Source organism: Hylaeus anthracinus, unplaced genomic scaffold (assembly GCF_026225885.1).
Source record: "Hylaeus anthracinus isolate JK02 unplaced genomic scaffold, UHH_iyHylAnth1.0_haploid 11994, whole genome shotgun sequence".
NCBI lineage: Eukaryota > Metazoa > Arthropoda > Insecta > Hymenoptera > Colletidae > Hylaeus > Hylaeus anthracinus.
The window spans coordinates 13,317,298-13,333,256 of record NW_026534341.1 but is presented as its reverse complement, the minus strand read 5'-3'; the positions used below and the strand labels follow the sequence as shown (position 1 = coordinate 13,333,256).

At 32.5% G+C, this 15,959-nt stretch overlaps 4 protein-coding genes across 12 annotated transcripts in view; 2 read left to right on the top strand and 2 right to left on the bottom strand.

Moving 5' to 3' along the window:
• Window positions 1–4,005: 4,005 nt before the first annotated feature.
• On the top strand, window positions 4,006–6,410 carry LOC128888642 (YY1-associated factor 2). Of its 2 annotated transcripts, none has more exons than XM_054145704.1 (4): window positions 4,006–4,477; window positions 4,720–5,194; window positions 5,268–5,630; window positions 5,733–6,410. In XM_054145704.1, exons 2-3 carry the CDS (start codon window positions 5,018–5,020, stop codon window positions 5,604–5,606), a joined length of 516 nt encoding a protein of 171 aa, XP_054001679.1. In that variant the 5' UTR covers window positions 4,006–4,477; window positions 4,720–5,017; the 3' UTR covers window positions 5,607–5,630; window positions 5,733–6,410. The 2 variants fall into 2 exon arrangements, 1 of the variants encoding a protein (XP_054001679.1); XR_008460295.1 differs by having other exon boundaries at window positions 4,007–4,477; window positions 5,268–5,663.
• Window positions 6,411–7,738: 1,328 nt separating this feature from the next.
• On the bottom strand, window positions 7,739–10,635 carry LOC128888585 (periodic tryptophan protein 1 homolog). Of its 2 annotated transcripts, none has more exons than XM_054145587.1 (11): window positions 10,434–10,635; window positions 10,209–10,267; window positions 10,016–10,131; window positions 9,751–9,927; window positions 9,538–9,645; window positions 9,304–9,478; window positions 9,082–9,240; window positions 8,897–9,005; window positions 8,724–8,814; window positions 8,404–8,640; window positions 7,739–8,010 (listed from the first exon to the last, which is right to left on the bottom strand). In XM_054145587.1, the coding sequence occupies exons 1-11, from the start codon at window positions 10,494–10,496 to the stop codon at window positions 7,865–7,867; spliced, it is 1,440 nt and encodes a 479-aa protein (XP_054001562.1). In that variant the 5' UTR covers window positions 10,497–10,635; the 3' UTR covers window positions 7,739–7,864. The 2 variants fall into 2 exon arrangements, with proteins under 2 accessions (XP_054001562.1, XP_054001561.1); XM_054145586.1 differs by having other exon boundaries at window positions 10,016–10,134; window positions 10,434–10,634.
• A 405-nt stretch (window positions 10,636–11,040) lies between these two features.
• Window positions 11,041–11,698, top strand: LOC128888658 (PAT complex subunit Asterix). The gene is made up of 2 exons (XM_054145723.1): window positions 11,041–11,235; window positions 11,340–11,698. Exon 2 carries the CDS (start codon window positions 11,349–11,351, stop codon window positions 11,679–11,681), a length of 333 nt encoding a protein of 110 aa, XP_054001698.1. The 5' UTR covers window positions 11,041–11,235; window positions 11,340–11,348; the 3' UTR covers window positions 11,682–11,698.
• A 170-nt stretch (window positions 11,699–11,868) lies between these two features.
• Window positions 11,869–15,959, bottom strand: part of LOC128888527 (diacylglycerol lipase-alpha) — a 113,879-nt gene continuing 109,788 nt past the window's right edge. For all 7 annotated transcript variants that reach the window (XM_054145461.1, XM_054145466.1, XM_054145462.1 and 4 more), the window contains 2 exons: window positions 15,411–15,582; window positions 11,869–13,358 (listed from right to left, as the gene is read on the bottom strand). In XM_054145461.1, the coding sequence (XP_054001436.1) occupies window positions 13,080–13,358; window positions 15,411–15,582 (451 nt within the window). In that variant the 3' untranslated portion in view covers window positions 11,869–13,079. The remainder of the gene's footprint in view (window positions 13,359–15,410; window positions 15,583–15,959) is intronic.

The window sequence follows — 15,959 nt, the reverse complement described above, 5'->3', positions numbered from 1 at the left end:
AATGCGCAAAAGTAAAATTATACTAATTACACTTAAAGACACGTTTTACATGCGAAATATCTTACTAATAAGCAATAAATAACTTCTTAAAAATGAATAAAGTAAACAAATTTTAGTTTTGAATGTCTGTTGCCAACGAATTTACTGAGATGAATATTTTACAAAATGCACGAAAATAATTAAAAACTAATTTATTCAATGACTCGGAAGATGGAAGCATTGCTTAGGACGAGGAACATATAAAAATGGATTTAAAAAAATAAGGAGAATATAAGACGATTAGAAAATTCAAAGTCAATTATCTAGAAATAAAATAATTTTTGGAAAAAAAATATAACCGACTTCGGAGCTTCGATGTCTCCTCTTTTGCCTATCAGGCTTCCGTTCGATAACATATGCCTGATCCAGTTCACGATGCATTCCTCTATGTCAAATTCCTGGACCGCTTGTATCATAACTTCTTTTGGGGTGCTTTTGAAAGCTCCTTCGATGTCGATGAAGCAGGTAACCACCATTCCTTTCTCTGTAATGGCTTCTTCCATGTAGTTTATCATCTTGTGGAGTGCGACCTCTACGGAATGTCCGGCTCTGAACGCGTTCTGGCTTTTGTGTAGAGGTTTGTTGGTTAGATGAGTGTTCTTAATGTGAAAGCTTTCAGTGACGTGTAGTCTTCCTTACCGGATTTTGATAGGAAGACCACCCTGGTACCTTGCCAACTTTTAGGGATGATGCCTAATGCAACGCTTGCCCTGGCTATTTTAACCATGTAGTTCCCTGCTGTCTCGAACGTTATCCTCAGCGCCTTGGGGTAGATGCCATCAGGGACTGAGGCCTTGAAGGGTTTAAAGGATCTTACTGCCCATCTCATGACGTCGTTGTTCGCCACCTTGTTTGCTGTTGTCCAATCTGCTCGAGTATGGGTGTTGGTGTCTGTGGTGCTTCGTGTATCGGTTTCGGGTCTTTCGGGGGTTGGTTCTACCTCTTCTTCTCTTTCTTGGAACCCTGGGAAGTGAGTTCCCATTAGTAGTTTTATGATTTTCTTATCGTTTATTACGTATGCTCCATTTCCATCTCTCAAAGCTCCTAGTGTTTCTTGTGGGCGGCTTTCTAGGGCTTTGTGGAGTCTTGTGTTTTGCTTGAGCTGTGGAAGCTCGCGCAGAATTTCTTCCAGCTATTTCTCTTTGCTTGGACGATGTTTATTGTGAGTGATGTTTTTGCCGTTTGTGCTCTGTCCCAGTCATTGGGTTGTTTTTTTCTTTTAGCGATTCTGATGAGTTTGTTTAACAATTTCCTTTCTGCTTCTAGGTCATCGTTCAACCATGGTATGCGGTTGTCGTTCTTCACTTCTTTCATTATCGTACTGTCTTCCCATGCTGTAGATATGTTCTCCTGATACCAAACTGTAAGATCAGGCCAGAATTCCGATACGTACGGAAAAGGGGGCCCCTTGAGCTAGGCAATCCATACTAACAGATACGTCGAGCCGGTTGCCTGCTCGTAGGCGCAATCGGGCCACCTCTTCGCATATCATGTTCTCCTGACACCAAACTGTAACATCGGACCAGAATTCCGATACGAACCGAAAAAAGGGCCCCTTGAACTAGGCAACCTGTACTTACAGATACGTCGGACCGGTTGCCTGCTCGTAGGCGCAATCGGGCCACCTCTTCGCATATCATGTTCTCCTGATACCAAAATGTAAATTGTAATGAATATACGCATACTTGTTGAAACTTGTTGTAACCGGATCAGACAGAACTTTCCGGTAGATCTAATACATTAGAAGTAATCAATGTTGCCCCCTCCCCTCCCCCGACCCATCGTCAAAATAAATTCATCAATACCCTCTCCGACATTATTTTCACGTAGACAGTATACATCAGGGCGGCCCGCCTTGAACATTTTTGCGGCCCGCGAGATACATCGCACTTTTACAAAATATGTCTATTTTATAAGGGCCAAAGTAGTGAAAACCAATGTATTAAAGAAGTACATTAATTTTGCATGTATATGTTCATAAATTAGCTGTCGAAATTTTGAGGAAAAATTAACTTTGATTTTAAAATAATATCGCGTACCAGAAAGTTTTCATGAAACACGGTCGAAAAATGCCAAGGATCTGAAGAGCTGAAGGGCAGAAAAATGTCTATAATAGGTCTAAATTAGAGATCACGGTTTTGAACGGGTATTAAAATACACGGGTACACGGAACACGTGTATACGCTGATGCCCCGATATCTAAATACACGGATATCTAGGTACGCACACGTGCATCGAAATACACGGGTACGCACGCATACATCGAATTATTTAAAAAATGTAAAAATTTTAAAATTTTTTAAATTTTATTTATTTATTTTACTGCATATCAATTTATTCAAAATTAATAAGGATCATTATTTTAGAATAATAGCTTTTTTACACAAAAGTTTGTATATAAATATAATTGGATATTGTACCCGTATAATTTGATGTATACGTAGTCGTGTATTTCGATGGACGTACACGTACCACCTGGATATCCGTGTATTTAGATATCCGGGTGTCGACGTATTTCGATGCCCAGGTACCCGTGTATTAAAAATACACGGATTAAAACACGATCCATTAATTACCCGTGTACCCGAGTATTTCGATACACGTGAAGTAGGGATCTCTAGTCTAAATCTAATATGGGGATACATAATTTTATATGCGGCTGGCAAAGTTATGATGTATTTCGAAAGTGGCCCGCGAACTCATTGGGTTGGCCAGCTGTGGTATACATGCATATGTCGAATCCGCAAATCCGCCGTAGGTAAAGAAGTTACAATGAAGCGCAAGCGTCATCTACCGGCGCTATACGGAGTCCAGGAGTGGAGCGAAACCAGCACGAGAGAGAAAGGGAGAACAGTGTTTTGTTTTTAGATATGGTGGTGCTCGCTAGGCCTCCTGGGAACTGTACCGCGAAATTTATTCAAATTTAATTTAATTAGCCATTATGACGGATTCAAATCCAAACCCTAATGATCCTAATATCAATCAGTTAGATTCTTTATATACATGAACAGGATTTGATATTGCCGCCCGCACCAAAAACTAACTCAAGCACGAATTACAAATTTTTAATTTTGCTCAGGCTCCGAAAAGATTATTTAATATAATTTAGTATAAAGGGAATAGAAATTCAATATATAATTTAATAGAAAGAAAATAGAAATTATTTCATACTTTTAAGCAATTACATGTAGAGCTGGTGAGTATTCATATAAATTAACTAGAAATTATTTCATACTTTTTAGTGCAGTTTTAATATTTTTCGAAGTCGGTTATATTTGTTTTCCAAAAATTATTTTATATCACACTTTGTACAGTAAGTATTCGTTATAAAAATCCGTTATAAAACAAAGATTGATAGTTAATGTATTTAAATGTTTCTTCTTTTACAAGTTTTTCTTTTCGCTTTGCATGTAAAATACTCATTGACATATTTACAGTTTTATCTTTTTTAAATAGAGCTTCCTTTATTCTACATATTCATATGTATTGTTGTCAGATTAATAAATTTATTTTAGTACTATTGTGAATTCTTTCTTTTAAAACGAAAAATGGATACCTACAACTTCCTTATCCCAAACAATAAAGCAAACAACAAAACTGTTTACAAATATTTCAAATTCACTTTTTACGATTTTCATAAATCATTCATTCGGTTTTTTAAATATTACATTAATATATTTATCTCACTATTTTCACGAATTTAATTTCCTTTGATTAATTTTTCTCAATTTCAACCATCATACATGCAATTCGTATTACATAACTACTACATTATGTACATTGTATAATAATACATTATGTTACACTATTCTTTCAGTCTCTTATAAACTACATTTTTGAAACTTTGCGCTATTTTCTTTAATACATCAGTCGAACGGTGGCGGCGTTGGCATGTAAAGTCTTCTTCAATTCGCTTGAACCGTAGCACATCTAGTTTATGGGAATACGTATCCATAGTATTTTTGGTCCACATTCAACATTCCGCTGTTCGACCGATAGAGGAACAGCACTGTGGATTGTTTGTCAATATCTTCGAGTTAGTTAATTTTTACTGACTTTTATATGTAAAGCAATCAATTTACGATGACACGAAAGGCCGAAAAAATATCTTGACTGTAAATGTGTCAGAGTGTATAGTGTACGTGTATAGAACACACGGATAATACTGTCAAGGAGAACGTCGTATATGTGCAATAATGCTACTTTTATATGCAAGTCAGGAATTCCATCTGTTTCATTAAGGAAAAGAATGTTTGGAACTCTTGCATTACAAAGAGTATCTAATCTTTCTTAAATTAATTTTTTTATTTTATACGTTACCATGGATGTTTAATAAAACTACCAGCTTTCCAAGTGAAAAAATAAAAATTTATAATACAAAAAAAAAACGGATAACTCTTGACGATAAAAAAGTTCCATAAATTGGTACTTTTAATCGGTAAGTCCATAAAATAAATAATTTGTTATGTTATTTTCAATGAAAACTAATGCAATTAAGAATTTTATTAATGCCTCAATGCATTTTTTAAAGTAACACGATATGCGATTATTATTATTCGCAATTTTTTTGTTATATAAATAAGTATTTTTTTAAATTGAAAGGGATTTCTTGTTAGGATGTTCCTTATTTCATAATTACTAATAAAGTATTATATCATTTCTATCTTTTATTTGTTTTAGATACAATTTAAAAAATGTACATCAGAATGATACTACAAAGAAATATAGGTGGTTTATATAGTAAAGATGAATATGTCAGACAACTGTGTATCCTGTTTAGTTGATGCACAGAATATTGTCTTAGACAATTGTCGATTACCTTTATTGCATATCTTTAATCTTGCTCTTTTGGAGCAATCCGATTGTCATAAAGTAACCAGTGTTCATAAAATCACTTTTAATGAGGCTGAAAGCACATATAGGAAGGCTAACTCTCTTTTGAGAAAGTACAGTGTTCTACAACTGACTTTCATGAACAATGAACCATTCGGGAAGTGGAAAACGTCAGGCGAAGGTTTTGGAAGAAAATTATTGGGACTGCAGTGTCTGCACATATAGGAATACCGCAGAAGCATTTAAGTGCCTCATGTGTGACGTCCGCAAAGGAACTTCCACGCGGAAACCCCGCATTAATCCCCAACTTGTGGCACAACAGGTCACAATTTTTTATATTTTATTGTATTCCTTTATTATTTGTCATAACATTATGCCAAGATTAACATTTATAGGTTGCGCAGCAACAATATGTACCACTTTTAAAGCCAGGGAAAAAAGAAGGCGGAAGTGGAGGTAGTACAGCTAGTAGTGGTAAAGAGAAAGACCGTAAATTGGACAAACCACGACGTAAAAATAGGCATCCGCCGCGTCTTAAAAATATAGATCGCAGTACAGCTCAAACCAATGAAGTGACAGTAAATAACGTTACTGTCGTTATTACGGAATATAAGCCCAAAGTGAAAAAAAGTTCAGATCAGTCTGGTTTATCTAGCAGTGCTTCTTCTGAAAATGGAAGTCAACACGATTCTAATCAAGACTCTAGAAGTTTGGATATAGGAACTGATGCTTAGCTCAATGTGCTATATCACATATGTGTATGAATTAATCTAATTAATATATTATATATTGTATGTCAATCTCTATGGACTACGGTACATTCTGTAGACAAAAACAATTATTTTGTCTATGTGTTGCAGGTTATATAACATTTAATGAGGTCAGACGTTTTATGCTATCAGTGGAATCATTGAATTTTTATGACTTGAATATGAAATAAGAAATATGACGTATACATTGTTATTTCGTATTAACATCAAAATTGTCTGTTTCATAAAAATGATCTAGTTTATATCCAGATGCATTAACAGAAGTTGTACTTAATGTTATTTATTCTATAGTATCAGTATTCTAAATTACAAATTTAATATTTAATTGAATATTTTAGTTAATTTTGTTTGTGCAACTTCAAATATTACTTATCCATCTTATATAATATTGACTGTAACAAACGCATTATATGCATTAATAATGCATATAGAATTTGATATATCCATTGTTGCCATAATAATGTCCACATGACTTTCATTGAATCTATTAACACCACTGCCAGAAAGCATCTTGTAAGATTATTGTTAATTAAAATGTTTTAGCGAACTCATTTATGTATGAGTTATTTAACTTGTTTATTTAATAATTACTGTGACAGCGAATTAAGAAACTGGCATCGGTACGTATACACCTTTATCCCATTCCAAATCATTCGCTCCAAGCTTTATACTTTCATAGTGATTAATTCCATTCATGTAAAAATTTCTAGTTTGTATATGACAGTTTATGCAATTAAAGTATGTAACATAATATAAAATGGAATACGATACACAATTTTATATGATTCAAAAAATATTTAGTTTTGGAACTAAAATATTCATTAATTTTAATTGCTTATGCTTTTTTATTATACTAAAATACATCAACAATAATTTTTACATAATTTTTTTTTCTGTATACCTTATTGACACTAGGATGTAAAGATCTGCTATACCAATTGCAATTTGACCAATTTACTAAATATTACTTCTCATACTAGTACAATTAAAAAATGTTGATCATGTTAATGAGAAACTTTTTTTTATTCTTGTTATCATAATAGAGCATATGAGCTACTAAACTAGCACATGTTAGTAACTGCCCAATCACACGTAACTGTGATTTATAATTCTCATATTTACTTTTAAATATTCAACGTTATCAGGTATTTAATAAAATTGCTAAATTAAATCACACATAATTTTATTATAATAAGAAATTATAACTACAAGGACCATAGTAACAGGATTATTTTATAAGTGTATAAAATGACAAAATGCCATAAAACCAATTCTTTTTAAATTTGTGTAAAATATTTGTATGTTAGTTAGATTGAAATATAAATTGTAATTTGGCAATGAAGTTAATATTCTCCATTATAAACATGAAAGTAAATAATACTTTTATAACCATTTATATATAACTACTGCATTACCGGGATAATGAAGCATCGATGCATTATATAATCGTGCAATGTTAAAAGAAGTTTATAATTCAAGTAAAATGTTTGCAGGTGCCATTTCATGAATAATTTTTTCGTAAAAATGATAAAATTTATAAAACAAATGTTACACTTATACCGAAAAGGAACCAATTTTGATGGATTACCTTCAATTACTAAAACTTCTTACCTTTTTTGAACTTTTGTTTCATATATCTTTATTCTTGCAACAAATAAAAAAAAAGTTTACGCAAAAACTGTATTTTTGGAATTGTAGCAGAATATTGTTTCAAAACGATTTATTCTAAAAGTAATTCTTAAACAATACTAACTCGTTCAAAGCATTTAAAGTAATTTTATTGTTTCGTATATTTGTATGATATTGGATCAATACAAATCAAAAATGTATACCGATTGCCTTCACAGTATATCTCTTTCGATGTCCGACCGTTACACGAAGCCGTCGCATCGGCTCGCTGACATTCAAAGGTATAAAAATGTCAAAAAAAATTGAATTGGGTTTGTGTGTGTGTTGTAAATTATTAGAACAGAATTAATATGTTGTACAGATTGTAAAACTTCCGAAAAATACTGTTGGGATTAACATTATATTATTACAAGAATAAAGAATAAATTAAATGTTTTAAGAAGAACAAATAAAAATTTTAACTCGTCTTTCCGAATATACTCCTTTTTCACATTTTATTTATACCAATTAATATACACGTAAAAAATAAAAACAAGTACTTTCAACTTACAATTTTTACAGAATTTAGCATTGATATATTCATCATTTTGATCTTATCCATTTATTTTCTTTTTCTTTTTTTTACATAATGTATTAAGGCTATTATTAAGAATCATTGATTCCATGTCTTCAGTTACATCCATCATTTCTTCATGATTATTACTTTTTAATGTTTGTCTGTTTTCAAATCTCTCACGTACTATTTAAAGAAACATTAAGTGAAAAGAGTATCCGAACAGATATACAGTAGTACATGTATAGTAGTATCACGTTAAGTTGCCGTTGGATCAGAGTTGCCGTTAGATGATAGTCGTCGCTCCGTCTCGAGTTATACATATTAAAGTCTACCTCGCGTCAAAGGTCGTCAAAGAGAAACATATGAGTGAAAACTAGAATGTCTTAGCGTAAATTTGAAATGTTACAGCGATCGAACACCTATTTAAGTTTCCCGTGTCCGTGACTTTTTGTGACATCTTACTTCTATGCATTGAGTGAAGCGACGACCAGTTCCCCTGATCCGGTCCCTTTCAGTTTGTAAATACTCGGCAACTTAGCATAGTATTTACCACTATACGTGCATTGCACAACTTACCTTCTGTTATTCTCATAAAATTGAATACTTTAAGGTTATGGGATTTATTGTCACCACCAGCAATGAACACAAAGGGATCGTCCGGATTTGAAGCGAGACATTGTACTGCACCAAGATTACTTTTCTTTTCCCAAACAAGATACGGGTCTGTATGATTAATAATATCCCATACTTTTATGACACCATCATTTGCTGATGTAACCAGGAGGCCAGAACACGATGAACTCAAGGATAAACCTAAAATTGTAATGTAAAAAACTTATATGATAACAATTATAAATATATACAAGTAGTGTATGGGAAATATTATTCACATTTACCTGTAACTTCCTTTGTGTGAGCTTGGAAACTCCAAATTGGATCATCTTGTCTAACATCAAAATATTGCATGTACCCATTATCTGTACTTACCTGTAACAAAAATAACAGTTTCTATATTGTATTCTCTTATGAACTTTATAATTATAAATTTGAATATATTTAATACACTTACTATACAATAATTTGGGTCAAAGTAATTCCATAAAACTCTTTCTACTTCTCCTGATACTTCCCAAGATTTTGTGATTGTTTCATCTCTACAATCAAATAATCTCACTACCCTAAAAGTTAATGAATAGGAATATTTAAAATATAATTACAGAATATTATTTATTAATTAAAAATTAATGGACATACTTATCCGCACATCCAGTTAGTAATTGGTGAGTTTCTGTTGGATGAAATTTCAATGACTGTACTTTTTCACCAAAGGAAGCAAATTTATTAACAGGTGTACCATTTTCTAAATCCCATAACAGAACAGTTTGATCAACAGATCCACTAGCAAGTACATGACTGTAAAAAAATATTCCTATTATTATGTTGTAAATGAAAGTTTCAATTTAAAAATATACTAACGTATAATTTTCATTCCATGCTAAATCCAACACAGCATCTTTATGTCCAATGCGTTTTTGATTCTTTTTTTTACTTGGCTTACGACCAAGTTTATAAGCTGGTTCCAAACAATCTATTAAATCTAAATCCCATACCTCTATTATGGGAGTCATATTACCAATTGCACATAAATTACCTGTAATACAACAAGTTAATATTACTGAACACTGTATTTGTACAATATTTCATAATTACTTGGTTTTGAATCTGCTGGATCAAAGTTTAGCCACTCTATACATAATGGAAATGATGGTAATAATATATCATGATGACAATAAAATGAACCCTCCTCTTCATTGTAAACTGAAAATAATTGAAAAATACATTTTATAGGCATTAAAACTGCAAAATCATGAAACTATAAGTTATAAATTTATTCACTAATAAAATTAAAATTTATGCACAAACCAAATATTTCCAATGTACTAGCATCTCCTTCAACATGTCCTACTAGTACCAGGTTATCATCACTTTTTATACCATCATCTTCTTTCTCTGAATCATCATCATCCCCTGTAACCAATGGATCTTTTCCATGTTTTCCAAAACTTGCAATATTACCAATATTACAATGTACGTCGCCAGCTGTAAACCAAAGGACACATTAAATATTTTAATATGAATTTACATTATCATTAATCATTAATATGACATATAACATTGTATATTTTACATTCTTCGTCATATTTGTCAAAGTCATATTCATCAGCTTGAGATGTATCCAACTTAGATTTTGTTTTGCATTTTGGAGTAGTATCATCATCTTCTGCATCACTATCACTTCCATCACTTCTATAATAATACAAGTGTTTCTATAATTGTCAAATTATCTAGCCCTGAATAAAAAAAAACTATTGTATACTTACTGCAATTCTGATTGTGTTCCTTTTATTATTTTTTCTAATTCATGTGTTGTCAACTCAATCTAAAATATTAAAAGCAATGATTCAATATATAGAATGAAACGAATAAATGTAAATCTAGAGATACGTTTGGGAACAATTTTTTAGAAAACTCATTGTATTAAGATTAAAATTAATTAACATCTGTAATGTAAATAAAATATTGAAGAATTATTTAAAATTATTAACCTTTTCGGGATTTGTAGCTGCGACACCCTTCTTCACCCAAGTTGTACAAGGTATTATATTCATTTTTACTGTATATATTTATATTAATGTTTATATCAGTGATATTTACAATTATTGAAAATCTAAAATACTAACCCTAATAGACAAAACCATGTGAGAACATGTGGGAAAGCATTCCTAAATTTTTGGCGCCATTGGTGGGAAAACGTCCAAGTTTGTAGTGAAAATAGTTGCTATTGTTGCTGTTAGATGGCGACTGCATTATGATCAGTGGCGCCATCGGTGATAAAACGCCCAAGTTTCTAGTGAAAATAGTTCTCGCTGTTCTTTTAGATAGCGTCGTAAACTAAAGGATACAAAAAATTAATTGCAAAACTATTTTAATTTACAAGATAGTCATTTTAGAATCAAATGATTACTTAGCACGTAACATATAAGCTTTTACACTACTTTTTAAAAAAAATTAGTTAATGTCGCCATCTAACAGTAAAAGAAGGAACTATTCGAGGACAAACTTGGGCGTTTTCCCGATAGAGGTGCTGACCAAACTCCGAGAATAGTTCAAATTTTCGTCACTAGAGGCGCTGAATGTCAGAATTTTAGTTTTAGCTTCGCCGATAGATGGCAGATCAGTTCTGCGACACAATTCTAACCTTAAAATAGCAGATCTGAAATTTCATATAAACTTTTAAATTTATGTATTAATATTAATTAATGCTTCATTCAAAGAAAGTAACTAATTAGCTATTTAGTTCTTATTATAACATAATTGTTATTGAACAACTTTGTACTGTTTACATTCGTGAGTATACTGTCATATATATTTATATAATTTATCATTTTTAGGAAAGATTTTAGTAAATTAAATAAGTTGTATAAAATGCAGAACTTGTATATGAATTTCAGATTCGTAAGATGAATAGTTCAGTGGATCCTAGACGTCCAGAACGAGAGGTTCGTTACAAACCCACAGCAATGAGTAGTCAGACACAACCAGGCGATTATTCAACGCCAGATTATATGAACATATTAGGAATGATTTTTAGCATGTGCGGTTTAATGATGAGATTGAAGTGGTGTGCATGGGTTGCACTATATTGTTCTTGTATTAGTTTTGCTAATTCTAAAGTGAGCGACGATACTAAGCAAATTCTTAGTAGCTTCATGCTGTCCATATCGGCAGTTGTAATGTCATACTTACAAAATCCACAGCCTATGACTCCACCATGGGCATCGGCAATGCAATAAAAGTACTACAAAATGTCTGTGATGTTCCAATTATTTAATATACTCCTTGAAACATTTACCTTGTACGGTATAGTATAGATGAAATGTTGACATAAATGAAATGAATTAATGGCATGCAAGCATTACTTTTTTTTATGTTTATATTACAATTCTAATACAACAGGTTCAGAGTAGAAAAGAAATTAACTGGGTATTGAATTCATCTTTTTATTTCTTAAAAAGTATTGTACTTTATTACATTAAATGAACTTTTCTCTATGTATCACTTTTTTCTAATTATATTCTACAAGTATCACTTACAGTAAATCCATTATTATTCATCCTAAGTGCATATTATATTTAATAGAGTTAAATGGATCATGTATATTCTTCCTACTTTTTACATAAATACAGTGATTTTAAAGTTTCAACTATTACGAGACTGTCAATGAAAATCATGCTTTGTCGTTCGTTCTTTAGTAAGTAATCACCTTCCTTTAACGACTACATATATTACATTTTATATATAATTTACGTTTTCAGTCCCATTTTTCCATTTATTAGATACATAGCAAAAAAATAACAACAATTATTTTCGATGGTGAAAAATCAATGGAACTTGTTTAAGTAAACAGTTAACGTAACGTAACATGGCAAAATTATACGCGAATGATTGCAAAGGGTAGATCGAAATAAGTCTAGTTCTCCTTAAATTTCTCTTGATTCTGTTAAAAAACTGTACAAAATGTATCATTTAAAATTCTCGTATCAACGATATCTATGCAGAGTAGGCCAGTGCAACTTTCGTGCAATGTTCATACGTTTTCACCATGCCACAACAATCTGTAATTACAAACGAGACGTCTAATAAAAAAATTGATTTTTTTTTCAAATAGCAAGGCATCACGATTCCCGTTAACCATCCGTGTAATACGTTGCCCTTCTCCTGCTAATTTCCTGTACGCCCTTCTGTATTTCGCTATTATTATATTATTATTATCGTTTGGTTGGCAGAAAATTTGTTGAATCAGAAAATACATTGTTTCATCGAAGAAGTTACTGTACAAAAACAGGAATACGTTCTACGATAAAACTTGAATATTCAAATTTGACTATCTACACCTTACACGAGAAATGTCGCAAGATCCTTTTACATTTTACCCTCGACTTTCGTCTAATCTTAGATTATAGTATAGATCTATCGAATGCGCACGGACTTCAGCGAAAGGTCATATAAACAGAGGCTACGATGCGTGGCCCCTTAATTTTAGAATATCTCGGAAAGTACATTCACTCCGGAACTTGCGAAAACGATTCTGAACAATCACACGAAGATGTGATATTGGCACAGATACCTAACAGTTATTTTACATTTACCACCTCCCCTTCGTGGTCCCCGGTCGGTCTAACTTCTTCCGATCAAACACTACTCTCGCCTCGACCAACCAGCGTGATCGGATATACATATTTCTTCCGTTTCGTGCTGAAGAAGGGCGAACTGTGCTGTCCGTGCGTGGGCGTTGGCGAAAGTCCACGCAAAAGGGGTAAAGAAGCGTCTCCGCTCATCCCCGTCGCATCGAATTTCTTCTTCCATTCCGCCCCTAAATCTGTTGCTGGTGCCATCAGGCCCTTACACTCTGGAGAACTTCTCACGCTGAGGAACACGTCGTTACTGCTATCGCGTTGTCCAGAAGAACCCTGAGACACGGATTTATTTTTCTATTATGCGTCATTAAAGTTTCTTAAAATGTATTATAATATTTTCGATTAATGTCTGGAGAAAGCTAAGTTTTTCAAATTGTACTGTAGCAATTATTCACAGGTTATATGTACAGTGGGTGTAGAATGTATTCATACACTGATCAATTTCTCAAAAAAACTTTTGTGTGAAATTGTAGTTTCTTAACTTCTTTCTTTATAATCAATGATATTTTACATATTCTCGGAAGTCTCTAAGATAGATATAGTCCAAACAACATTTACTAGTTAATATAATTTATGAAATTAACAAAAAAATGCGAAAAGTGGGTAAAAATATAAAAGCAATAAGTATTTGTGTGATTCTTATGACGAACCATTTACAGTAGAGTTTGTAACGTAAACACATTAGTTTATTGCTCCGTAAGAATTAGAAAACATCAAATTTCCAGTAAAATACTTTTAAAAATGGCTCTAATAGAGGAATGGAAAAAGATCCCATTTCGTATAACTAATAATATAGTTAATTTAATGCTTAGAAGAGTTACAATAATTATAAAATCAAAAGGAAATCTCACAAAAGAAGTACTATATACTTGTAAATTAATGTAAATTTCTTTTTTTTTAATCAAGTTTTAAAAATTAAACAGTTGTGCGATTACTTATTGCTTCAACATTCCTATCGATTAATTGTTTTTTTTTGTTTTTTTTTTTTGTTAATTTCGTAACTTAGATAAATAGCTATTTTTTTGTAATCTATCTATTCTAGAGATTTCCGAGAATATGTAGAATGTCATTGTTTATAAAAAAACAAGTTAATAAATTACAATTTCACATAGTTTTTTTGGAAATTGATCGGTGTACGAATACTTTCTACACCCACTACATACAGGGTGTTCAAAAAAAGCATTCAATATTCATATGGTGTATAGAGCACACTGTACTGAGTAAAAAAGCTTTAGTAAATATAGGTCCAAAGGTCAACCGTTTCTGAGATATAAACATTTTTGTTTGCTATTATCATGAAAGAGCACTTAAACACGATGTTCGGTCAAAAGTGGATTGGACGTGGTGAATCAGTTGCATGGCCTCCTCGATCCCCCGATTTAAATCCCCTGGACTTCTTTTTATGGGGATATTTAAAAAGCCAAGAGTATTCCACGCCGATAAATGACTTAGAAGAACTACGTAACCGAATCCACCATGCTTGTCAAATAATTCGACAGAAATGTGGGATTTTTGAGAGAGTTCGCGACTCTGTAAGAAGAAAATGCCAAGCGTCTACAGAAATGAGCGGTGGGCACGTGGAAAATCTTCTATAAATATCGAAAACCCAGTAATAAGTCAATCATGATACTAGCAAACAAAAATGTTTATATCTCAGAAACGGTTGACCTTTGGACCTATGTTTACTAAAGCTTTTTTACTCAGTACAGCGTGCCCTATACACCATATAAATATTGAATACTTTTTTTTAACACCTTGTATATAGTAGGTGTAGAAAGTGCTCATAAATAAATTAACGCATTCGCGAACCGATAACGTGAATTCACGTCACTTTAAATTCTATTTTTGATTATGAAAAGCTTTTTATTTTATACGCTACATATTTACAACATTGATATTTCAAAGTGTATTTCGTAATTTATATTTTCGCCCTAACGATACAAATTTGCGTTGCCCAGCCTCAGAATTTTATTATTTTCGTCAGTACTCGGTATTAGAAACGTAAGAGCACTGCGATAAAATCATTTGATAATGTAATTTAACGTTCTGATATATATTCTTGTATTTTGTTAGTAATTTTCAAAATTCTATAAGATTATTCGCGTACATGAGACCCATTCTCCTTTGTTTAATCTTTATACTGCTGTAATGCTGAACTTCATCACCGTTTCAGATGTAATATCTAAACCCAACGTTCTACCTATTAATTTTCATTTTAGTTTGGAAAACGCTACCCCAATCAGTGTAACTGCAGTTAAAACTGTACAGTTCAGTGAACGTTATAGAATTCCGCGATTATGTAATGTTTGATGAATAATGTTACACCTTTGCTTCGTAAAAGTCTAAACTGGAACCATTCGTCTCGTTTTCCTCCTCAGCGTAACCAGGTGCAACCTGGTTCGACGTGTGCGACGCTCCAGAGGAATGGGAAGAGGTGTGCGACGAAGAGTTCGACAAATCGTCTCTGCAGCAAGCAGCTGTACATACTCTTTGCTCTCTGTCAAAATTCGACGAAATTAGATTAAATTCCACATTAGCGAATTTAATACATTGGTTCAATCGTGGTTCAGTAGTTCTTGTTTCACCACGTTTGAAGGATTAACATTAGAAATTTCCAGAAGAATGCGTTTCTGTTAAACATACACGTGCTCGCGTACTCGACAAATTTTCAGTCTTATTTTCTCCGAAAAGTAAAGCGTCATATGAAACAATTTTATTTTACATTTTTAATTTAATTTTTCACGTAGAACCACCCCCTGCTCGCTTGTATTAGGTTGTCCCAAAAGTTTCTTCCGTGACTTGCACTCAATTATTTTGTGTGGCAGTATTTATATAAATAGACAACCTAATTTCTTAGATGTTAACGTTGTAACA